The sequence below is a fragment of the Pholcus phalangioides genome, unplaced genomic scaffold (genome assembly GCF_987345545.1).
Source record: "Pholcus phalangioides strain wild (caught in Gottingen) unplaced genomic scaffold, Ppha-v1.0 ptg000002l_1, whole genome shotgun sequence".
Taxonomy (NCBI): domain Eukaryota; kingdom Metazoa; phylum Arthropoda; class Arachnida; order Araneae; family Pholcidae; genus Pholcus; species Pholcus phalangioides.
Genome location: NW_028301595.1, coordinates 7,001,922 through 7,027,316, shown reverse-complemented (window position 1 = coordinate 7,027,316; position 25,395 = coordinate 7,001,922). Strand labels below are relative to the sequence as shown.

General features: G+C 35.9%; 1 protein-coding gene across 2 annotated transcripts in view; it reads left to right on the top strand.

Annotated features, from left to right (window-relative positions):
• unc-45 (unc-45 myosin chaperone) overlaps positions 1-21,619 on the top strand; it is a 36,914-nt gene extending 15,295 nt beyond the window's left edge. For both annotated transcript variants that reach the window (XM_089237665.1, XM_089237656.1), the window contains exons 6-21: positions 445-613; positions 852-1,010; positions 2,742-2,919; positions 3,863-3,932; positions 5,067-5,159; positions 6,828-6,962; positions 7,426-7,520; positions 9,046-9,187; positions 10,806-10,946; positions 12,305-12,420; positions 12,669-12,735; positions 15,129-15,242; positions 16,833-16,952; positions 19,121-19,234; positions 19,932-20,081; positions 21,219-21,619. In XM_089237665.1, coding sequence (XP_089093791.1) covers positions 445-613; positions 852-1,010; positions 2,742-2,919; positions 3,863-3,932; positions 5,067-5,159; positions 6,828-6,962; positions 7,426-7,520; positions 9,046-9,187; positions 10,806-10,946; positions 12,305-12,420; positions 12,669-12,735; positions 15,129-15,242; positions 16,833-16,952; positions 19,121-19,234; positions 19,932-20,081; positions 21,219-21,506 — 2,151 coding nt within the window. In that variant the 3' untranslated portion in view covers positions 21,507-21,619. The remainder of the gene's footprint in view (positions 1-444; positions 614-851; positions 1,011-2,741; positions 2,920-3,862; positions 3,933-5,066; positions 5,160-6,827; positions 6,963-7,425; positions 7,521-9,045; positions 9,188-10,805; positions 10,947-12,304; positions 12,421-12,668; positions 12,736-15,128; positions 15,243-16,832; positions 16,953-19,120; positions 19,235-19,931; positions 20,082-21,218) is intronic.
• The last annotated feature ends 3,776 nt before the right edge of the window (positions 21,620-25,395 follow it).

The following is a 25,395-nucleotide window of genomic DNA, read 5'->3' as shown; positions in this document are numbered from 1 at the left end:
TGACAGAGTTATGCATGTTTTGTGGTGTTACACCAGTGCTGTCATACTAATGAATACGTACACTCTTAACCATTCCTCTGGTTAATTTCTTGGTGCAAATGATATTTCCTAAAACAACATTGCAGTATTTTCTTGAATCTTGTGTACTTGTTCTTCAAAAATTGAATCTGCTTATCTGAGTACATGCAGGGCAACAACTAAATAGTGGTCAGTCAGGATAAGTGTACATTTCTGTGCCTCCACCTTTATAATGTTGAATAAGTAGTCAAGTGTGGAGGGAAAGGGTGGACTCAAGAGTTTCTTCCTCTAGCACCAGACTAAAAAAGTTCTACTGAATTAGTAATTCGGATGGATGCAACATGAACAACTAATTTGAATTGGCACATTAAAACATCCATGTTTCATGTCTGCTTATTTTGATTTGTACACTTCTCCTTATTGCAGACTATGGATGTTATGAAGCAGATTGGTGTTCCTTTTCTGATAGAGAATCTGAATTCAGAATCCGAACAATATGTAACTTGTGTACAATATTTTATACAAACGATCATCAATGCATTCTCAGGAATGGACTTGAAAGAAGAGAAAAAGAAAGACAAGGAGTTGATGAAAGGTAAATATTTTTTCTCTTCCTTCTATTTATTTGCTTTAGTCTTGCGAAATAGAACCTAACATGAATGATCAGAGATAGATATTTATCCTTGTGTAGGACCATCATGATTCCTCTGGGCAAAGGTTTTGCCTCCCCACCCCCAATGTTTCTAATGCCATTACTATTTGATGAGCGAAAATGCATTCCTTATTTCTTGATGGTAATTGTTTCTTGTGTAATTTTTTTCCTTTTAATATAGAACATGAATCCAGAATCAATATTATTATGACGACACTTGTTAAGAGTATATCAAGCCGAGTAATGTCTGCAATCGGCAGGGATGCTGTGTTAGAGCTGGTCATGAGAAATACAGACATTGAAGCACTAGACTGGGGTAAACAACTTGTTGAAGAAGATGGTAGGTCAATGTTATTGTTGTTCAGTTACGTGTACCCTCTGCATGAAACTCTTTTAGTTATTTAATATATCATTATACATATTTTGGTGTTCAAACTGTACTTTCGTGTGTGATTGATATGCGTGTTAGTGAAAATGTATAATGGGCCTCTCCAAATTTAACAAAAAATTTTATGTAGTGAAACACCTATATAACGATACTCAAGTGACTGGAGAAACGTATCATTATAGAGAAGTTATCATAATTGATGGAATATAATTATTATATATGGAATATAATTATGAATATGATAATATAATTATTATCATAATAAATTGTCGCTGTGGTGGTCGAGTGGTTATAGTGACGGACTCGCGATGCGAGGATCCGGGTTCGAACCCCACAGTGGTGGTCGGCTGAAGTTGGTTTTCTGTGGTTCCCAACTTCAAGGCGCAAATGTGAGCCGATCTCCCCGTTAAAAAGTCTCGCCACAGAGAGCAACAGTCCTACAACGATAAATCATTCACTCATAGTTAGAAAAACTGGTGGCAGATGGCAGCACTACACATAACAAGCATTACAGAGAAACAAAAAACTTCACGTCAGGTTTCACTACACGTACATGCACATTCCCGCGTGTACCGATTCGTTGGGGGTTCTGCGGGGGGGGGGGGTGTAGCATTAGTAGGTAGGGCCTCCAAAAAATGGCTCGGGGATCCATGATGTTCTTAAGTCAGCCACCTCGTTGGGCAATTTGCCTGTTGTGGCGTTGTATTTGTATATAGTACATCATGACTTGAGAATAACATCCTTATATAAGTGATTCTCATTATAAAGGTTATCTGGGCTATATTATAGTTACTGGAAACCCAGGCCAACTTATCATCCATTAGTGTGCTGTGTGACGTCAATATTATCGCTACAGCCACTAGTTGTTCAATATGCAGTTTATTTTAAATATTAAATGTCACTTTGAACAGAAAGCTGGTTTTCTCACCCTCGATGAAACAGCTAGGGTATATAATTGCTGTAGGCTGTATAGGATTTTTGCTGTGCAATATTTCTTACTTTGTTCTTCTTTATGATTAAGATTAATTTCTGTGTAAAAAACAAAAATGTGTGAGGAAATACAAATTCAACGAAATGGTGTGAAGCAGTGGTTCCCAACTTCTAAACAAAGAGCAATCAGACTTTCAACACAATATTTACACGAACATGAAAATTCAAGTATCTGCCTCTTTTTCTGCTTACAACATGGGTAACAGATGATAGCATGTCATGTATCGCCTATAATTATGATTTCATAAATGGATTAGGGCCACATACAACCAATTCCGGCAAGCACCTCTTCTCTAGAAATTCCTCAGAGAAGATGCTTATGAGGTACATGTATAGTTAAGTAAGAAGAAAGAGCTCTCGTCAGAGGCGGGGACCAAAAAAAAAAAAACAGTCTGAAGCAGGTGGGGGGAAAAGTTAACTTTTTATCAAAAATTATGAAATATGCTTTAAAAATTTGAAAATATGCTCTATCACATAAAAATAGCAAAATATGGAAAGACATAGAAATTCGAGCCTTAGTAATCACCCTATATATAGCTGACTATTTTTCAAAAATATACACACACTGCTATACAATGAAATTTTTCTCAAAGTAGTGAAATTTGTCTGTGGGTTATATAAGCAGAAAATTGCTGTACTCAGTTTAATGTAGTTTTGAAGATTTTTTTTTTTTTTTTTTTTTTGTTCCTCTAGGTTTATGGCCTATTCTTGAGGTGGCCAGTGAACTGCAAGAATTCCGCTATGAAAGCAGTATGCATATCACTGGTGTCACACTGACTCATGTTGCTGTCTGCCTGGATCGCATCTACTATTGTATGGATCATGACAAAGCGAGAGAGAAATACCGAAACAAAGTCATGGAATTCATAAAGTTATTATTTGTTATTTCTTGTTAAATATAATTTTGCATTCTTTTTTCAAGTTTAAGATTTTAAAGTTGTGTGAAATACATTTGATCCCCTTTTAGAAATTGCCACATTTCGAGCATATTGTTTGAAAAGTTTTTCCCCCAATTGATTTTTAGGTAATATTTTTCCCACTTTTGGTCATTAATGTCAGGACATTTTTCTATTTGATAAAATTTGATTTTTTTGTAGAATAAGTCGTCAAAAGATGGCCTTTATATAGCTTTACAGGTTTTTGTATGAAAAAAAAGTATTGAGAGGGGTTGTACTATATACCAACCTGGCCATAGTTGATGTTCGTTATGATGCTAAATTATCATATCATCTCTCAGGCATTTTCCATGTGTGTCCATGCATTAACAACATTTCAAAGATCCTGTGTATAATCAAGCATGTTTTGTAAGGCGGGGGGGAGCATGAAACTTTGTTTCTCGATGCGAACTTCAACCTTTTTAGACAAGAAATTTGTTTGGCAAAAAGCCGTTGTTGGTACAAGTTCAATTCACTTAACGTTTCCTCAACACCAGCAGTTAACATTTTTAGAAGGTATAACTTGATACTAAATTTGAAGATTCTTTTTAGCTGAAAATGCAAATCTTTTCAACGGCTAGTCTCTGGTGTTGGGAAAGAATTGAGTAAAATGAACTCATGCTGATGACTGCCTTTTGTCCTGAGAACTTCTCTTCCAACTGACAATGACCCTAAAAACCTTATCAAGTGTCAGCCTTTTTATTACCTGTGTAATTATTTTGCAACAGAAAACAATATCTTAAACAGGGTAAGTGTTCTAAAACATTTCTGTGTTAAAGTAGGTTAAATTCAGTAGAGCATGATGCAAACTGTCATTTTAGTCTATGATATGTTTTAATCTCAGCAACTCAAAAGTGATTCCAATTTCTCTTTTCTCAGTGACAAGCTTCGGGGACCGGATATTGAGAGCAAAGTTAGAGCCACCAACACAATTACGGCTTTACTAAGGGTAATTGAATTTGACTAATAAGATCTCTCATCTCATCATTGAGTTTTTCTTTATTAATCAATCAATTCAGTTTTACTTATTCATTATAAAGGGTAGGCATCAAATAACTTCATTGTTTCAAAGTATGCGCTTCAGAATGAAGAGAAAACACAAAACACAACTCTTGTAGTTATGATCATTGCAACAAAATTTCCAGAAATTCTAATATAAAAATCAAATATGAGTGTTCTAATAATCACACATTTGTCCATTGCTAAGTGATCAGTGCAGTGAAAACCCATGAATGGTGTTGGAATGGTACCATAACACCATAAACGCTGACAGTCAAAAAAAGCAGCTCTTGCTAAGGAGTTGATGCACTAACTCCTCGGTGGAGGACTTACTGCAGCAGTAATGTGATTTGTGTGTGTTCGTGCGTGCGTGCATGGTTTTTCATGTTTATCTACCTGCATATAGCTACTATGCATCAGGTACTATTCCAACATGTTATTCATGGTTTTTCACTGTACCGCTAACTTTGTAATGCATAAAAGTGATTGTTGCTACTAGAATTTTTCAAAGTATTTTTGCTGTGGCCGTGACCCAAGTGCATACTCAGAAAACATTTATAACTCAAACTTAATTTGCATGCATCAATTTTTGCAAAGTTACGAAAGAAGTTTTTCCTCATTTTACGATATCTGTCTGCTTCGTACTTAATATACGAAAGTGATATTAATACTTGAATGGCAACATTATCTGTGATTCCAATAATTAGCATCTGCTGTACCAGTGCTAAACAAAACATGATATAAGCTTACATAATTTAAACTTAAAACACATTGGCATAAATGCTAAATAACTTTTGCATTTTGTTATAGGCTAATTATAGAAACCACCAGCAAATTTCATGGTTTGCTAAAAACCAGTCATTCTATAGTATGCCAGATTTCATACTTTCCAGGCAGCATATGTATGGCTTGCCTGTGAAAGTTTTAAATACTAATTAAAAAGACTGCTTCTCATCTTTTCATTTTTTTTATATTAAATTTCTTTGAGATTTAAATGTATATATACTGTGTATTTCCATAAATTGGCTTTTTTTTTTGTACACTCAAATATTTTTTGTATTGTTTTAACACAATTTAATTTCAGGGTCCTCTCGATGTTGGGAATTTCTGTCTGGCACAAAAAGGTGTCGTTGAAATGATGCTAGTCATGGCTGGAACAGACGATGAGTTACAACAAGTAAATAAATAAATAAAATTATCCATGAACATCAGAAATGTTGTAACTTTAGCCATATACACTGCTCAAAACAATTAGGGGAGCAAGCAAAAAAGTGAAGAAAACCGTGCGAGATAGCCACATATTGGCATACAATGGATAGTACACGCATATCAATGCGCAATACAGAAAAAAGACGTAAACAAATTTGGAATTAAGCTTTAATTCTTTGAAAATATGGAAAAAACATGAAAAGATGATTTAGGGCAACAATTTGGTTACATGTAAACGATAAAAAAAAAGTACTGTTTAGACATGATGCATGAGTTTTAATAGGGCGTGTGGTCTCCTCGAACAGCTAAGACTGCTGCACACCTGTTTGCCATGTATGTGATGAGGTTATCGATCAGACTTTGGGGAATACTGTTCCACTCCTCAAGAAGTGCAATCTGCATGTCTCGGACAGTAACAGGCGGCCTTGGTCGCGCAGCAATGCGTCGTCCGGATTCGGTCAGGAGAGCACGCTGGCCATTCCATACGCTGTATTGTTTCAGCTTCAATCATGTTCTCTACCAGACGAGCTCTATGCGGTCGGGCATTATCATCCTGGAAAACAAAGGAATCTCCAATGGCTCCAGCGTAAGGGATGACATGAGGTCGCAGTATCTCGTCTGCATACCTTCGGGCCGTCAAAGTGCCATTCCGAATGATATGCAGGTCCGTACGTCCGCCTATGCTGATTCCACCCCATACCATCCAACCAGCTCGTCTGTATTGTGACCTTTCACGAACGAATGTGGGGTTATTTCGAGTGCCCCTGTCCCTCCATACCAGAACACGTCGGGTGTCACACTCCAGACTGAAACGGGACTCGTCTGTAAACAGCACTTGGCTCCAATCATGTTGCTCCCAATCTCGATGCTCAGCAGCCCATCTTCTTCGGGCCGCATGGTGGCGTGGGGTCAACGGAATGCAGATCATTGGCCTACGTGCATAGAGCCCTCCCTCATGAAGCCGATTACGTACTGTTTGGCTGGACACCCTTCATTCTGTTGCCAAGAGCAACCATTTCTGCAGCTGCGTAGCATTCTTTGTTCTGTTTCGACGGGCTGTTAACCATACATACCGGTCATCAGTTGCTGTAGTGGCGCGTGGCCGACCTTGCCCTGGTCGACGTCTAACATTTCCTGTTTCTTGGAATCGATTCCACGGCCTTGCAACAACACTTCTGGCGACTCCAACAGCGTCCGCGACACTACGTTGTGTTTGCCCGGATTCCAGTCTGCCTATAACACGCCATGCCGTGGATTCTGGTAAATCAGGTTGTTGAGACATCCTCAAGTCACCTTGTCTCAAAAAAAAATACTACGCAATCGAATTTCACAGTTACGGCAGTAAAACAGACGTTTCTGCAACATCCCGATTTCTGCCCTTATCTCCTTTTTCTGGTTTTTGACGTCATGAACTTTGATTTGCATATTAAGTTTTCTTCTTCCGTTTCCTGCTAGGCTTTAAATTATGGATGATTCATTTTATGTTACTTATCGGTATACATCTTTGCGTAATTTTGTGAAAACCATGTGCTCCCCTAATTGGTTTGAGCAGTGTATTTCTTTGCATTTTAAGAAATTTTTTTAGGTGGAAAAGTATTCAAGTATTATTTCAATTTATATATTTTTTCCCCTTCAGAGGGTAGCTGCAGAAGCCATAATTGCTGCTGCATCAAAAAAGGACAAATGCAGCTCAATAGTCTCTATGGGCACTGACATTCTGAAGAAATTGTATCAGTCCAAGAATGACAACATCAAAGTTAGAGCTCTTGTGGTGAGTTTCGTGTTGATTTCTATTTCGGACTGTGAATGGCCTCATTCACTGTCTTCGGTCACCAAGAATGACTGTTTTTATTTGTGAAGCTTCTTTTGAGATATCATTTAAAATTGCTTCTCTTATCGGTTCAAAATTACCTTCAATACTGAAATTTTCATCAATTTTTGTGTTAATTTATATTTAATAGTGTGTTTAAATTTTTTTGTGTGGACATTTCCCAGCATTCCTGTATATTCTGAAATAATTGATATTGATTCTTCTTTTCTCACTAAAAATAAAATCAGGCAACTGGGATACTAAACATTTTTGGTGTCTCGAAATTGTTGAGACCCACCTAGCCCAGTGTCTGGTGAGAGCGGCTCAGCTTGGGGGGGGGAGGGGGAGCTTTTAATCTCTGTAACACCTTTCAAAAGCATATCTAATGAATAAAGTCTTATTGAAATTTTTTGTTTTAATTCAGGGTTTGTGCAAAATTGGATCAGTTGGAGGTCATGATGCTTCGATCAAAATGTTCTCTGAAGGCTCCTCTCAAAAACTAGCTCGTGCCTGCAGAAAGTAAGTTCTTCAATAGTTTTATGTTTTCTTAGGTTGAAGTTTCAGTTTGAAAAATAAATGTAAATAGGTTAGGCAAAGGGGTACACCTTTTTAGTCCATGAGCCAGATATCTGATATTTCTGCTGCTCATAGGCCAGAAACTTCGAATGTATAGAGTGATCATATATGACCATATTGTATTCCCATAATTTTGTCTGCTTGACTTTTCTCTAAAATGTCCTGTTTTTACCGATTTTTAATGAATCTTACTTGAATTTTATTTTTTTTTTGTTTAGTGACATCAAGAATTGAGCTTTTAAATTATATGGTGCTGATTATGACTCTAACTATCATAATTATTTTAGTTAAATATATAAATATACAGTCAGATCCTGTGTGTGATTTGGCAAACTTTGATTCAATGAATTCCTTGATTCAACAAGCTTTTTTTAGAAGTTTCTGTGTATATAATGTGTTAATTATATTCTGTGTTAATCTCAACCAATTTTCCTCAATTTAATGAATAAAAATCTCGGTTTCAGCTGATTTATTACATCGGGGGTTTGACTGTATTCATTTCACATATTTGTTAAAAATATAAATATATATATATCTTTTTTCTTTGGTGAATTACATTTCAATAGATTTTGAGTTTCAGTAGTTGCCATAGCTCTTTATTTCCCACCATTGGCAATGCTTCAGAAATTTTAGCAATAATTGGCAATTAACAATTTTTTGGCTATAATTAGAAACTTTACTTGCCCTTGACAATTTTTTTTAATAATAATTGGTGATGACCCGTGTAGGGATTTCTTGATTTCCTGTATTTGTATGAAAGAAATACGACCTGCCTTTTACTATTGATACTTTTCTTTCTATACTTTTCTTTTGTTGGCCGAATGGAATGTCTTTGTGAGCCATATTGATGCACCTTTGGGTTTATAACTCAGAGAATAAAAATAGTTTTATTCTTACAACCCATGTAGTTTTCAAGGAAAATGTGGTATGGATCTTGTAATGACTGTCGCATGGAAAAAGTGCTTTACTGGAAACATGAAACTTTTGTGCATGCATGTCATGTTTTTAGGTGCTCAAAATTTTCATCTTGTATATAAAGACAAGCTGGTGAAATAGATTTAGTTGCTCATCACATGTTTGTGTACAATGCACTGTTGGGTCATATTCTGTCAGCCATTACATGCCACAAATAAGCATACTTTGATATGTGGGGTAGACATGCATACACAGAAATTGCTCATATAACCAGTAAGCTTTCAAGCATTTCAAAGAAGTTATCATATCTATGCTTTTGACATTAAACATTTTTTGATTTTTTTTTTTTTTAATGTGTGATCAGCATGTATTCCCAAGAGATCTTTACGATCTGTCCAGGGATTTGTTAGTAGTTAGTGCATTTCCCTTAAAACATTTGGGTAATAAATTATTGTTCCTCACAATTTTTTATTCTGCATTCCAAATCGAGACTCTTGCTGTGTAGTTCCATCCTTTGCAGGATGACTGTATATTTTTATGAATTTCTTCCCAGGTTCTTAATTAATCCTAAGAAAGACAAAGATCTCAGGAAATGGGCATCTGAGGGTCTCTCTTATCTCACTTTGGATGCCGATGTCAAGGAGGAACTTATTGAAGATAAAGAGGCGATATCCGCTTTGATTGATCTTGCTAAGGTTTGTCACATTTTTTTCTCCTATAAAGCAACTTTATTTGATTTTTTTTTTTTTTTTTTTTTTTGCTGTAAAAAATAAATTTTACTATGAAATATGTTTTTTATTTTTGATAAGATAAAGTATAAATGCACTGTATACACACAGTGAAACTCTAGTTTATAAGCTTGATTTGTTCCATGAATGTGTGTGTGCTCCTAATTTAAAACACTCCAAAGTAAATTTCCCCATAGGAAATAATATAAACTCGCATGATTCATTTCTCAACAGCTTCTCTCACACCAGTCACAACTATTTCGTAAGATAAAGAGCAGGTTCATTTGCTCATAAATTATTATTTTACAATTGTATACTATAACAAAAATACCCAGTGAAGTAAACATTTCAAAATAGACACAGAACTGGTCCATCTACGGAAGACCTTCAAAGCTAATGGTTATACGATAAAAGAGTTTCAAAGAGCCATATGACCTCGCCTGAAAAACAACAACAATAGTAACGAAGGAAATCAGGAACCTCGAGTCAAAGCCTATTTACCATACATCCGAAAGGTCACCGATCGAATCGGTAAAGTTTTGGAAAAGTTCAACATCAAGCCAGTTTTCAAACTGACCAAAAACTTGGCACAATCGCTACGCTCTGCAAAAGATCCACGAGACCTGCTGTGCATGGCAGGTGTCTACAGGATTCCACGCTCGTGTGGAAAAGTATACATAGGAACAACAAAAAGTACTGCTACAAGAATAAAAGAGCACCAAAGAAGCTGCCACCTGGGTAAAACCGAAAGTTCAGCCGTTGCAGAACATATGTGGGAAACCGGTCACAAAATTAAATTTGAAAAGACCGAGGTAATATTGTCCGAGGTGCACTACCATGCTCGTCTTCATAGAGAAGCCATCGAAATATTAAAGCACCACAACATAAATCGAAAGGAGGAGGCGATGAAGGTGCATCCCACCTGGGTCCCGGTACTTCAGTGGTGTAGAGAGTCGAGATGTGCTCCCGATGAATGCCAGAGAGAAAATGACCTTGACAGCCAATCGCCGCCAGACACCACTTGCAGCCTATCAGTGCGCAATACATCCATCCACACAAGCCAACCAATGCGGCTCTTCTGCGGCCGATCAAGTCTCAGAAGTGCATATAGAGAACAAGTCAATGACAGTAGATGCACAAAGCCTTTCTCGCTTGCCGCGGAGATTTATGTTCAAATAACCTCAGATGATGCCTGCCACAGATGTGGGCGAAACGTCAGGAAGAAAATCTCCTAGACCATAACCCGGAAACCGTTTGCAAGTCAACTTTCAACATCTTTATGGAACAAATTAATCTTCTAAATCAAAGTACCTGTGTGTATCAATTTTCATGTTGTGCTTTGAAAATTAGTTTGAGTTATTATTTAATGAAATCTTGTATTGCTCGGAAATTATTGTTTATTTAAATTGTAAATCATAGCACTTTTATTTTCAATATTTTATTGGTGAAAAAAAAATTAGTTACACACATAAGGAAGATGTTGTAAGCTTTCTTATCCAATATTAATCGTGTCCATTTCTAAATTTCCATCTTTGAAGCTGACCTTTCCATCTTTAAGCTGTTATTTTATTTTAAATTTTTTTAGGGTGGTGATCTTTCGGCTTTGTATGGTGTGGTGACTACTCTTGTGAACCTTACTAACAGTTATGATAAGGAAGAAATCATCCCTGAGCTAGTAGAACTAGCCAAATTTGCCAAACAACATGTCCCTGAAGATCATATCAAGGTACTTCTAATCCACTTAAGCATTGTCATTTTTGAGTATTTGTCATAAATGAGTAAAATATTTATATTTTGCCACACATTATGGATGAAATAGAAGTATATTTTTTGAAAATCTCATTAGTGTTAAAGAATTGGAAGTTTCGTTTATGTTAAGATGAATATTTTAATGTTATTTTTATGTCTTTTATCATTCTGCTTATTTATGTATACAAATGGACCCAATTATAATGAGCCTGCATTTTTGGTACAATGCCAATTGCATGGTGATTCTGTCACTTTTAGAAAGCAGGTTTTTACAGTGGCTCAGATTTAACAAGATATTAAAAAAATACAATGGAATACAAAATGAAAAGTAAATGAAAGAACCGTAAAACTCTGTTCGAGCTTCTTTCACTATTATCATAGCATAATCGACATTATCTCATAGATAATAGGCATTTTCGTGATGGCAATGCACTTTACAAGGGAGAGAAAACTGTCAAAATCACAAAAGGTTCATCATTCCTGTAGGTTTGTTTTGTATGTGCTCAGAAACAGCAACACTTTGTCTAGAAGGAAGGAATGAGCATGGAAAATGAAAATAACTGACAATCAGCATTTTTAGAAATAGCTAGTCAACTTCCAATATTTTATTATATAATGGCTAGTCTAATTTATTTATAATGGCTAGTCTAATTTATTTATAATGGCTAGTCTAATTTATTTATAATGGCTAGTCTAATTTATATATAATGGCTAGTCAACGTCCATGTATTTAAAAGTGTTAGGATCATCAGTGGAATTCATCCTTTCATGTGTGTAGTGTGCTTTATTTAAAAAAATCCTAAAATGGGAGTTTTTACATTTGAAGTTGAATAAGAATCATCTAGTTATAGAAAACAATGAGAAAACATACTTTATAATCAAATATTTATATAATCCTATACTTACTCACTATTAGCACTTAATTTTTAGTGTCTTTTTTTTAACTTGAAAACAAATTTAACGAGTGACCAGACATAACGAGCATTTACCCTGAAAAGGGGAGTCTTGTTATAAGCGGGTGCGACCGTATTTTATTGTAATTTTTATTCTCTTGTCCATCTCTACTATTAGGCAATGCTTGTCTGTTGAGATTTTGGGTATAAATAAATAAAGTAAGTTTCGTTTGGTGTGAGGCCAGTTCCGCGGTGTGAAGTTATGTTGATCTCTTTCAGTCATCTCAATTACTGGGACTACACCTTCTCTTATTTTTCAATTTGCTTCAATTACAGTCTTTTCTTTGCATTACAATTATTTAATTTTTAAGCTGGTGAATTGTTTATTATATCTTTATTCATAAATAAAACATAGATTTGAATTTTTATGCACACTTTTTAGGATGCAAAAGAATTCACTGATCGTAGGATCAAAATTCTAGCAGAATCTGGAGTCACGACTGCCCTCGTTGCATTGTCTAAGACTGAGAGTAAAAACAGCAGGGAAATGATCGCAAGGTATTTCAAGATGTGTTTTTTTTTACTGTTCATTTTATAACATTATTTGTCGTGAATTATATAAAGACTAGTTTAGTCAAAAATGAGTAGTAGTGATTGGTGTCTCTGGAGTGGTCTGGTTCTATTTTGGCACGTTTCTGCAGTGGTTGTGCTTTCTTCCTTCTTGGTTTCTAGAGAAAAATAGAACTGGACCACTCCTGAAACGCATCAATTACTACTACTAAAATGCATTTCTGTTTTGTCTTCAGGGTGTTCAATGCAATGTGTGAAAATCAGGAATTGAGAGGGACAATTGTTCAGCAAGGTGGAGCGAAGGTAATATAAGTTTAGTTATTCATGTACAGTGGTACGTTGAGTTACAAGTGTCTCAACTTGTGAGTAATTAAGTTACAAGTTAAAAAAAGCTAACTTGCAAGAAAATATTTGGTTTATGAGCTCAAAACATACAAAAAATAGCTCATTCAACTCATGAAGACTCTTGCTTTTTTGCCAAGTCGAAGCTAACATTATTTTTTGTGCTGCGTTAGCAAAGCTACTTATATTTTACATAGAATACACTGCACCGTAATGTAGCATGATAATTTATTTTAATATGAGTATTAATATTCTAACTTGATGCTCGACCACAAGATACCTTGCCTTCTTAAAACCCTCTTATTTCGGCAAGGGCAGATGCTCTGTGCAGAGGCCTTTTTTGTGGACATAGTTTCCGTCCCTCCCCCCAAGCTGTCAGATCAACTGCCAGTGGGCAGAGTTAACTTTTGTTCAAAGTTTGATAGCAGAAGAAGAGAGACTGTCATGTCTGGGGGGGCGCGATGATGATGATGATGATGTCAATTCATATGAGCATGTATACATTAGATCAGTCAACTTCACCTTTGACACTGGGGGGGGGGGGGGGGGGGCATTGCCCCCATAGAGACTGGGTTTCTTTTTTCCCTTCAGGATAGTATAGGAATGTGTGTACATAATTGGCTTATGCAAAGGGGGTTTTGGGGTTCTAACCCCCCCCCCCAGCCAAGATTATAGTGTTACTTTACAGGAAAAACGTAACCCCCCCCCCCCCCCGAGAAAATTCTGCGTGCGCCTATGGTGTACAGTATAAATCATTGAAAAGCCAGAGTATTTCTCTTCTTCAGTTTTTTTTTTTTTTTATTGCTGTCAGAGTTAAAGGGGAAGCACCATCACGTGCCTAAAATGGAAAAAAAAAAAATATTCTTCAAATAAAAAATGGTGTACCATTTTGCAGAGGGTTCAGTGATTTCCACTGTGAACATATGCCTTAGAATTTAAGGCAAATGTTTTAACCCTTTCCACGATTTAATAACTTCAACCGATACACATTGTAAATTGGCACACAGAAATAACCAAACCCTCTGTAAAGTGCCACATTTTTTTTCAAAAAGACTTATTTCTGATTTCGTGTAGGTGATAGTGCTGCCTCCTCCCTAAGAACTATTGACCAAGGAAGAGAAATTCTCTAGCTTTTTCTATTATTTATTGTGTGCATGTATCCCTTTACTATCGTGAAAGCTAGTAAAAAGATAGATTTCAAATACTGATTCTCTCCTTCTGTTATTAAAATGTGATCAAAAACTGGCTCTGTCCAATGGCAGTTGAGACAATAGGTTGGTAGTTGGAAAACATGTTTGACTAGGAAGCACATTTCACAAAATCTCCTGGCTTGTCATTGTTGAAGTAAGACAATTTTAAGGAGGTAAGATATCTTGGTATTCTACTATTACCCCCAAAGAAGAATGTTTAGCACTGTTCTGTGATGAGCCCTCAGCTGACTGAAAATGTTCTGCGGTAGAAACCCCCATACATGTAATAGTGGGGGGTTTTTTTTGCACTTTTTCTTAAATTTCTTCCAAATTGTTTTGCAGTAATTACTCTGTGATGGCACATTCTGCTTTGGGAACTACTACTATTAAATCATACATGCACCTTGTCCATATTCCTCTGTGGAACTTCTAATGAATTAGTACATGATGGAATGTGTTGTGAACCTAATATGTGAAATTAGTTTCTGTGTAATGCTTGTCATAGTGCGACCATATATCCTTTTGGCATTCTGAAAAACAAAGTACCAAGTTTGGTGAGGTATCTCGTAAATGCAGAGGAGATGGTTAAAATGGCAATGTGAAATAGTTTTACGGTTTGCCTATATGTTTTTAGAATGGCATGAACATCTATTTGACATAGTTCTTTCCTATGGTCTAAAAACAGTTTCTTATCTGTCCATCCATTTTAACTCGCTTTTAAAAATATTATTCTCAGTTATCTCCACAATAAATTAAACTATAATGTGTCACTCCTTTGATTAAATCGTTGTGATGTTTCATATTGTCACAGTTTGTTTAAATAATCAAGGCTTAAAAATACAATACACTTATGAATTTGAATTGGTTTTATTCTACAAACACTTGTCCGAGCCAGTATTTGAACCTGGGCTCACAGGATGAAAGACACATGCACTACCACTACACTATACTTACTAATGTTGTCTTTCGTTGCAATATTTAATCACTGTTCATTCTAGTCATCTATTTATTTCTATCATATAGGAGTAAAGACATTGGATCCGTTACTTCATTATGAAATAATGATTATGCACGAGAGTATCAACAGCTGCATTTTTTTTTTTTTTGAAAAAATTTATTGTGTATTCAATTGATATTTTATATTGCTTATTTTTCATAATCAAGGTTTTACTAACCCTGGCACTGGAAAGTACACAAAAAGGAATGCTGATAGCTGCACAAGCACTTTCACGAATAGCTATTACTATGAACCCTGAAGTTGCTTTCCCTGGACAACGAGTAAGTATAAATTTTATTTTGTGCACTGAAACCCATCTCTATATGAACTAGACTGTTTCAATATTAATGGTTTTTGACATAACCAGTGATAGAGTAGAATTAGTAGGGCAGAAAGTTGTGTTAAAGTTATCCGTTCATTACCAACCATGCTTCAAACTGTCTGTGTTGCAGTCTTAGCTTTTTAATGTCCCCTGGATATACAGTCAACCCTCGCTTATCAGTTTTATTTTGAAAATTGTTACTAAAATTTTTGCTCCTAATTTTGGAAATGAATTGAAATCTGTACTTAAGCTATACGAGATGCCTCCAAAAACTCAAATTACAAAGCTGCCGACGAAAAAACGTGTTTACCGCACAGCTGTTAATGGAATACAATAACGATTATACAGGAATTTCGGCAACCAAGGTCATGCCCCTGATAAATGATTGCCGATAAACGCTATGAAAACGAAGTCGCATTTTTGCCAGTTGCTTAAATGTGGTCACAGAGACTTTTTTAAGGCTGCTCGATGGAAATGACCATGGCTGTCCTCTCTGGGTGTTTTCCCAAACTATGACAGTAATCATTGACGCCACGACAATGTGAAAGCTCGCATAAAATCTAATTTTCTGCAAAAATCCAGAGAAATTTTAACGGCCGCAGTCTCCCGCCTAAATCGGGAGAGTTGGCAGGTCTGCCATATCCATTCTTATTTCGCTGTTTTCCAACTTTCCCCCATTTTTTGAATTCAAATATCTCTGTGATTATCATGCTTAGAAACGTGGAATATTTTTTGTTGACATCAGGAGAGACAAGACAACAACTTTGTAATTAGGTTTTGGGGAACACAGTATAAAAAGTTAATTTTTGCATTTTAATAGCAGTACAACCCCTTGCAACATGAATGATGTATCTGAGTTCTACAAGTTATTTGCATACTTTTTCTAATTGAAAGTATGCCTCTAGGGTCAATGGTTCGCCAGTAATTTGCGACAAGTGAAATTAATTAATCGCCTTGTTTGAGTACATAACGAGTATGAAGTACTGCAAACGGTTTTCCCATGAGAGTTTGTTATTTACCTGTTGCTTTGTAATAAGGTTAAACATATTTAAGACTTAACAATCTATTGTAATTGATTATCAATCTAATATATATTGAGGAAGAAGTATAACGAAAAGGAAGACATGTTTACATATTGGTGGCACAAGTGAAACTGAACTTTTTTTTACAATCATGCCCAAGAGGCATGGGGGGGGGGGGTTGCGCCATCTATATGGACTAGAATGCACTAGTTATATCCAGGCTTGATCTTACCTTTTGAAATTAACTCACTGAAAAATAATCAATAGTAAAGGTCGAACATTATTGACATGAAATGAAGTAGTATTTTCAAAACCATTTAAAGTGAAGAGAAATATCTCATCATTATATCAAAGCAAACATGAATTTTGTTACAAGATGATTAAACAGTTTCTGCTAGCCCTATCAATTGCATGCTTACAAGGTTAAAAAGTATTTATATAATCATCTGTACGTATAAATATCGCGAGTTTGACATGAAACATGACATCAAACTGAACATGTTGAAACTTTTATATCTTCCTAACAGTGTGCTGAAGTAGTGCGTCCGATAATGAAACTTCTGCATGCAGAGTGCTCTGGTCTACAAAATTTTGAAGCTTTAATGGCGTTGACTAACTTGGCTCAAGTCAGTCCAAGCGTGAGGCAAGTTGTTTTTTGTGTAATGCTATTTGTATTAATTCATTCAAACAAGTTAACTTGTCTACAGAGTACTGAATAGTGTTATTTTACACATACATTTGGTTGGGCAATTATGTTATATGGTCATGGCTTTTCTTGTCACAAAAGACAGTATATGTGTGAGATTTCTAGGTTAATCATTGCTGTTGGGCTCTATTGCCCTAAATTCATATTTTAGTTCGAAGTTTATAATATTGTTATATGAATGATTGTTGAAAGGCGAGAGCCAGTTATCAATTTACTTTTGTTGTCTTCGTTACTTGTTATTTAATAAAATTTCCTGATGCACCCATCCTTTAGGAATATTCTGATATATCTCTGAGATGGGAGGGGTGTGCCTGGTCCTTTAATATCACAAATGACTGGGTTAAAATCTGTCATTGCATCATTGGGTAATGTCTGAAGTTGGTTTCTCTGTACTACTTCACCAAACACCAACTCTGGCCATATCGCTGTATTGCAATTTACTGCCATTAATGAGATGGGTTGGAAATGAAGACGTTGTCTATCGGTGGTCACCTCAAGTTTGTTAGGGAAAATATCTGTATTCCTCCCTCGGATTTGAACCCGGGACCATGATAGCAACCTTCACGGTGGTAGATGAGCATCTTACCACCACGCCACTCAGGCACTGGTTTCTCTGTACTGGCCAGCGATGTGGGCTGGTCTCTTGTTTAAAGATGTTTCTCCGCAGAGAGCAGACAGGCTTTTTGCAGGATAGCTACAACACGAAAAAATTTGGGCATCTACATTTGCTTTGGAAAATAGATGGCAGCCTTCGAATATCAAATACACACACATCTGACATCATAAATATATACTAAAGGGAATGCAAAATATTTTACATAAATCACCTTCCAGCATGGACAAATTTAGAGAGAGGTTTTTTTCTCAGCCCACGGCACATAGAAAGAAACTGAACATTGATGCTGAGAAAGAAAATTTTTTTGTCTGCCGGGAATTGAACCCTGGTCCTCTTTCATTGTGGTCAAGCTCACTAACAAATCCACAGAGATTGATTAACACTACCACAGAGACCCAACTACTTCTATTCTTATAAATTACACGTCCAAAAGTATAGCGAGCAGGGAAGGTGGTCAATTCCCACCCATGCCAATAATACAAATTTTTCTCTTTACTGAAGGGCGCCCCCGTATCTACATATACTCCTCTTGGAGATGTAAAGCAAGATGTGCCTGCTCCATCAATGTATCTGCCTATGGACATAATAGACTCCCTTAACTCAGTGGTAGGCTGCCAGATGACAGCAAGTTTTTTCTCTGTGTTGTTGGCTATGTAAAGGACACCTCTCTGTATACTGTCACCATCGAAGAAAAGGGGTTATTTTTGAATTGAGAAAGGCTATTATGTCTCTTCTCAGCACATCATGCTACTGTGCGTGTTATATACAAATACAGTGCCACAACAGGCAAAATGCCCAATGAGGTGACTGAGAAAAAGATGCCCATAACAATATACAGTGTGTCCCATCAAGACCGCCCAAACTCTGCATAGCCAGATTCCTCGCTTGGAATACATAAAAAATACCCAAAGAAGCTTGTACAACCAGTTTTCGATTAAAATGTGAAAGAAAAGTATGACATTATATCTGGTACAAGGGAAAAAAAAAAACTTTATTGGAAATATAAATACATGCACGGGACGCACACATGCATGCCTCAATATGTGCACCGGACATTTTGATCTTTCTATGCAAATACTGTTCATGTTTCCAATAACGTTTTTTTTTCTAGCATCAGATATGTCACTTTTTTTTTGAATTTTTCTCCATGACTCAAATTTTTATGGGTCATGTAGGTACAGTTCTTTGGGCATTTTTTGTATTCCACGCGAAGAATCTTGCTGTGCAGAGTTTGTGCAGTCTTGATGGGACACCCTGTATAAGGAAAGAAATAGCTGTGTGTGTCTGTATAGTAAGTATATTAGTTAGTGTGCTTGCCTGATTGCAAGAGAATTTGGGTTTGTTTTCTTCCAGCAGAGTGTTTCTTTCTCCGATGGACCAATTTGTTTGAAATTTGTCAGAGGAATGTTTACACGATATGCATTTATGATTTAGCAGTAGCAGTATTTTTCACCAAATTTAGTTTGTATTTTTCATAATATTGTTTTAGGCAGCGCATACTTAAGGACAGTGGTTTGACTCAGATTGAGCAATATATGTATGAAGATCATGAAATGCTAAGGAGAGCTGCGGTTCAATGCATCCTCAACCTATTGACATCAGAAGAGGTAATTTTGTCGCATGATGTTAGACTTCGACTTTATTACCAATAAATTTGTTTTGCATTGGAGATAGTGCTTTAATAATGAATATAAGATTTTAATTGAATATGCTCAAGAAAATCCCTTATCCTCTCAATTCATAAAAATCTAGATTCAAGATAACCTAAATTTATGGTAACGGTTATGAAATTAAGAACAGTTTTACGGTATGTGCAAGTTTCTTCCCTCAACACACAGCATTTCATTTTAAGAGAAATGAATACTTATCTCTGAATTTTCATGCGAGGATGATTTTTTGTAGCTTTATAATTGTAGTCTGGTAATGGGTGGTCTGTTGTGGTCAGATGAGACAAATTAACAAAACATAGCCCCCCCCCTTTTTATGATTCAAGGCCATTCGGGATAACCCACAACACTATCTCTCACTCAGCTTATAAGCACATATCAATAAGTTTCTTTTTCTTTTGTTGAAAGTCATCTTTTAACGAAATTATATCGAAAATAAGTTTTTCTGATTTTACTGTCTGTAAATGGGTAGTGAAATACATCAATGCCTTATCCCATGGGACGACGATCAGAAAAGCGTCCGTTAACAGGAGGTTCCACTGAAATTGTTTAAAAAATATATATTTATTCCGTGATTTGCTTTTTTTTTTTTTGCCCCCTCCCTATCGTTACAATTAAACATTTATTCCTATTTCAGGTTATAAAGCTTTATACCGGTGAAAATGACAGAATGAAGTTCTTGATGCTCATATCAGAAGACGATGATCTAGAGACTGTTAAAGCTGCATCTGCTGCTCTTGCTGTGTTGACTAGCTCGAGCAAAAAAGCTTGCAAGAAGATTTTCGAAGTGAGTAATTGAGAGCGTTATCTATTAGAATTTTATACACTTAGGAAAATACCTGGGGGAAAAAATTTTTGGGAGCCAAAACGCATTTCACCTGTGGATTATCAGGGGTGGGAACTCTGTGCCAATTGCGCCGCACTGCGCCAAAACTAATATCTTGCGCCATCCTGCTCCAATAGCGTATTTTTGCATTTTTCTGTGCCAAATAGCGAATTTTGCTTCAGTATGCCCGGAATTTCGGAAAGGACGCCAAAAAATTTTTGTTCCTGCTAGCCACAAAACGTTTCTTTAAGAGAAGAGCGTGTTTTATTCCACTATACTTAAACTATCGGCCCCTGATCGGGCTTTCCATCGCGAAACCCTGATATTGTCTGTGATCGTGGAACTGAAGATGGTTTGCAATGCCTTTAAGCTTTAAAGTGCAAATTCGAGTGTTTGCGTTTAAAAAAAAAGTCGTCACTGGAAGCAGCAGAAATTACTGTAGTCGATTGTCATTGTGCTAAATCCCGATGTTTCGTGAAAAAAATTTTCATTCCGGGAGTAAAAAGTGCATGTCCGCCGAATTACGAATGTTAGTTTAGAAACTTTGCCGAATATCGCCAAATAATGTGTCAGATCGCCAATCTCGCCAGATAATGAGTGCTGAATCGCCAAACATCGAGTTGATTCTTCCGAAATTCTCTCCCATTTTGCAACAATTTCTTTCCAAATATAAAAAAATTATAAAATTTTTATTAGCTCATTTGAAGTGCTGCTGTTCAAGGCAGCAAATAGTGCCCTCAGTAAGCAAAAATCATCTTGAATAGATGGGTGCAAAATTTTTTATGATAGCCGCTTTTTCAAACAAGGTGTCAAAAGCCTAAAACACCAAAAACAAAAATCAAGCTGACGAAAAGATATTTGATAACAAAAGACAGTGCAGTTTTATTTTGAAAAGGGTTGAGGGTTAATGAAAATATTCTTGTTAATTTCACTGCTCCAATTTATAAATATCTGCTCCGAATCCCATATTTTGCTGCTCCAAGGCTGCTCCGAAATGAACTTAGTCACTTCCCACTCCTGGATTATTCATCTGAAATAACAGTAATAAACAAATTTTTCATCTACAGAAGTAACCTATTGTTTTTAACCTGTTTTTAGGTGACTGCATGGCACGAAATCTTGACAAAGCTTGCAGCAAGCAGCGACAAAGACTTGTGCCACAGAGGAGTCTGCATTATCCACAATCTCATCCATTCTAGTAAAAGTACAGCAGAAAAAGTTATCGAAACTAACTTGCTGGAAATACTGATGGCTCTGACACGACCGGAAGTGGATGATGTTCCTCAGAAAGTTAAAGATATGGCATCCGAAGCATTAAAGAAAGCCGAAGAATTGAAGCTGATCAAAGCCAATGATGGTGATGCCGACGAACCAGATTCGGACTGAGTTGATCAGTTTTCGGAGTGTCTTAAATATCTTTTAGAGATCGTGTGAACTGTATATTTTTTGTATGCATCTGTGATGCAGTATTAAAGTTTTATCACAAAACTTTGCTTTAACCCAGCATTTTTTTTTACCAGGAAGCTTGCTTCTTATTTTTGAAGTTTTTAGTTTTCTTTAAAAATTTATTTCTTTGGTCTAGGATATTGAAATTTCGAATGTAATTTTTTTTTTGCATGATTCTTCATGGCAGAGAAAGGTGCAGCTGTTTCTGTTTAATACTACAGTCGCTAAGAGTTAAACACATCTTAAGTTTAGCTGGGATTATTTAATTTGCATCAAAAAACAAATTTTAAACGAGTTTAAAAATAGAGATGATACGCTTTATGGAAACTTTTTGGGAAGAAATGTTGGAGGCAGACTGTATGCATAACCAAGTGAGTGACCATCACTCAACCATATAAAAAATCACTAACTCTCACTCATACGGCTAATAACACATTTATAAAGATAACCCACAGTCACTGTTGATCATATAGTCAATTGCACATTTAATTGATCTTTCTTTTAAACCGAGCACAACTCGGGGTTATGACCAATTTACTACCGAGTAAGTTGTGCCAGAAGTGTGTGTAGTATATCTAATTTTTCAGTGCTGCTATCTATATTTCAAGAGTGAAGTGTGTAATGATTGAATATTTTCACCTTTTGTAGGCCTATTGCTTTCTGTGGTTCACTTTTTAATGGGGAGATTGGCTCGCATTCCAGCCTCAAAGTTGGGGGACAAACCAACTTGAGCCAACACCACTGTGGTGTTAGTAGGGTTCGAACCGGGACCTTGTGATACACCTCCGTCACTACGACCACCACAGTGGCAACACTCAATCGTTCACCAATTTAAGTCAAATAGGAAAAGCCGCCGATATAATGACACCCTAGGAGTTGAAGGGTTAAAATTCCATTCAAACTGAAAAAAAACTGCAAATTACCAAACACATTTTTCTTTTATTACCTTTACAATTAAATAAAATCGTTCTTCTGAACAGCACAAAAAAGGTAATACATAGAAATCCTCTCTCTGTAAATATTAATCGAGACAACATTGATTCTGAAATAAATTAAAGACAAAACAATATTTACTGAGCATTGTAAGTACTATAAGAAAATTATAATTACAATTTTTTTTCTTCATATTTTAGAGTCATAGTGACTTTTTTTTCATGAACAATCATACAGAAGAAGTAAAGAACATTTTTTTTTTTTTTTTCTTTTATACAAACTTGGTAACGTTAGCAAGCCAATTTTTGCCATCTACATAAAACACAGGGTGTTTGTAAGTGAATCGGTGAGAACAGTGCTAGTATAAAATTCTCTATTCAAGTTTTGAATTTCAAAACAGGTACTTTACTAATTTAAATTTAATCCTTTCAGTATCACGCTATGAAATAATTACCATGTAATTTTTTTGGTAGGTCGTTTTAGTTTTAACTAAGCCTTAGAAATAAAAAAATTCTGAAAATCGGTACACAGTGCATTAATTTCTGTCTGAGGCTTTCGTTGCCGGCGTTCAATGACTTGCAAGTGGTTTCCAGGCTATTAGGCCATGGTTTGGGACAGCATTTCTCAACCTTTCTGAACCCAAGCACCAGTAAAATATCTGAAACAATTCGACGGACTAATTGTGTTCCGTATTAAAGGACATTCCTGTATTTTTAGTTGTTCCGAATTGTTTTATGTATTTGCCCAGTTTTTTTTAGCGACGCTTACTTGAATTTGTAATGCTTACTAAAATCGTGAATAAACAAATTTATCATAACTTATGATAATTATACCTGTATATACAAATGTTCATCTTGCATGTTTCTCAGGTTCAACATTTTTTTCATTAATTTTAATTACAACAGGGGAATTTGTCGACTTATAACAACATTTTTAATGGCAATTGCGATGCCCTGTATTTTTTATCACAATGAAATAGTCATCTAGCCGTTTGAGTGTTTTTTGCAAATAAATGTTTGTCTATTGCAATTTGTATAGCTGCCCTTTATTTTTTTTTACCCATTTTTGATAAAATTAACCAACTTGTCGTAAATTGCATCTTTTGACTACGATTAGTGATGTCCCGTATTTAGGGGGATAAAAATTTCATGCATTTTCCTTGATGATGTATGGTGAACCTAAATATGAAGATACAATTTTTATTTGAACCCATATGAATATTATCAGTATCATTTACAACAAATGAATAATTCTTCATTCAGTTAGAACCAAATTATCAAGTCTGCCTGTGGACCACCTATGTCATCGTCGCGGACCATAGGTTGAGAAGCACTGGTATAGGACATTTTCTTCCTAACGTTTCGCCCACATCTGTGGCAGGCATCTTCTGAGGTTAAACGGACGTAGGTCTCTGTGACAAGCAAGAAAGATTTCATACGGTTTCTCACTTGCTTGTCACAGAGACCTACGTCCGTTTAACCTCAGAAGATGCTTGCCACAGATGTAGGTGAAATGTCAGGAAGAAAATATCTTAGACCATGGCCTAATATCCCAGAAACCACTTGCAAGTCAGAAAATTAATTTATGTTTACTTTAAAGTATCGTCAGCACTCTACGCTTGCAATAAAAGTAAAAAATACAAACTCAAATATGTGGAATAATACAGTTGCAGGAATTCATTTCACCGCAAAGAAAACCATAATTTGATATATTTGTAAGGGAATGCTTTGTCGGGTGTGTAGTATACAAAAGTAAAATGCAGTAAACATTTTTACATGGGTGGAACATAATCTATTAATTATAATTTTTTTAGTCGCAAATAAATGCCAATGGTGATACTAACAACTTGGATTTGAAAAATATATCAAGAACAGTGTAAATCTGTTGGTGCACTGTAATGATGGTCTGCCTCTTGATGATACAATCCCTATTAGATTTTTTTTAATCCACTTATCCCAGTTGTAGAAATAAAAAACCACATTCAAACTATAGTCGTCCTCCCACGAATACCGGGGGACTTATAAAAATAAAGCCTTATTTATTTCAACAAATAAGGCTTTGCAGCAGGGTGGCAGGTGAGCTAAAGCCGCCCCTGTAAATATTAGTCACAAATCTCCTTGCAGTTGAAAACATAAGAATTATTTTATAAAAATGGTGGCATGAACTGAAGTATGGATAAATTATTATGCATTCACCTCAACTATTTCTTTAGTATTACACCTCTGCAAAATTTCGACTACAAATGCTTACAATGGTGACGGCAAAAAAGTGAATTTTTATTCATGTCTGTCACATTAAAGAAAAAACTAGTTTTCCCACACTTTCGAAGTGATCTGGTAATCATAACTCAAAATCCCAACTCTCAACAATGGATGTGAGGGGTGTTGTGGGGATTAAAAGTTACTAGTAGTTTAAAGTACAATCGGAACTGAAAGGGTTAAAACATGCCTGGAAATAATGAAGGGAGGGTAGTATAGTACTGTTCTTACACTCAATGTTTAGATCTACATAAATATTGAACTGATTCATAAAAAAAGTAGAATTTGGATCTGTACTGTTCTACCTTTCACCAATTCAATTAAACTGACTGTTATGCTCATGTACTGTAAGTTGTGAACACGGTTGAGAAGTACCATAACGGCAGTCTAAGGTGTTGCAATACAAAAAACAGTTATTTTTCATAAGCGGCGATAACTTATTCAGAGATACGCACATATATGATTTCACACAGAACTAAAATGTTAGTTGATGAAACAACTATGGAACTAGATATGAGCACTGATAAGTGTATTTTGCATTTCAAACGTATTTGACATAACAGTTCTAGTTAGTCTGGGAAAAGAAAAATTACATAATAAGGATAACAGTCGGACATATTTTTGAAGATATTCCAAAG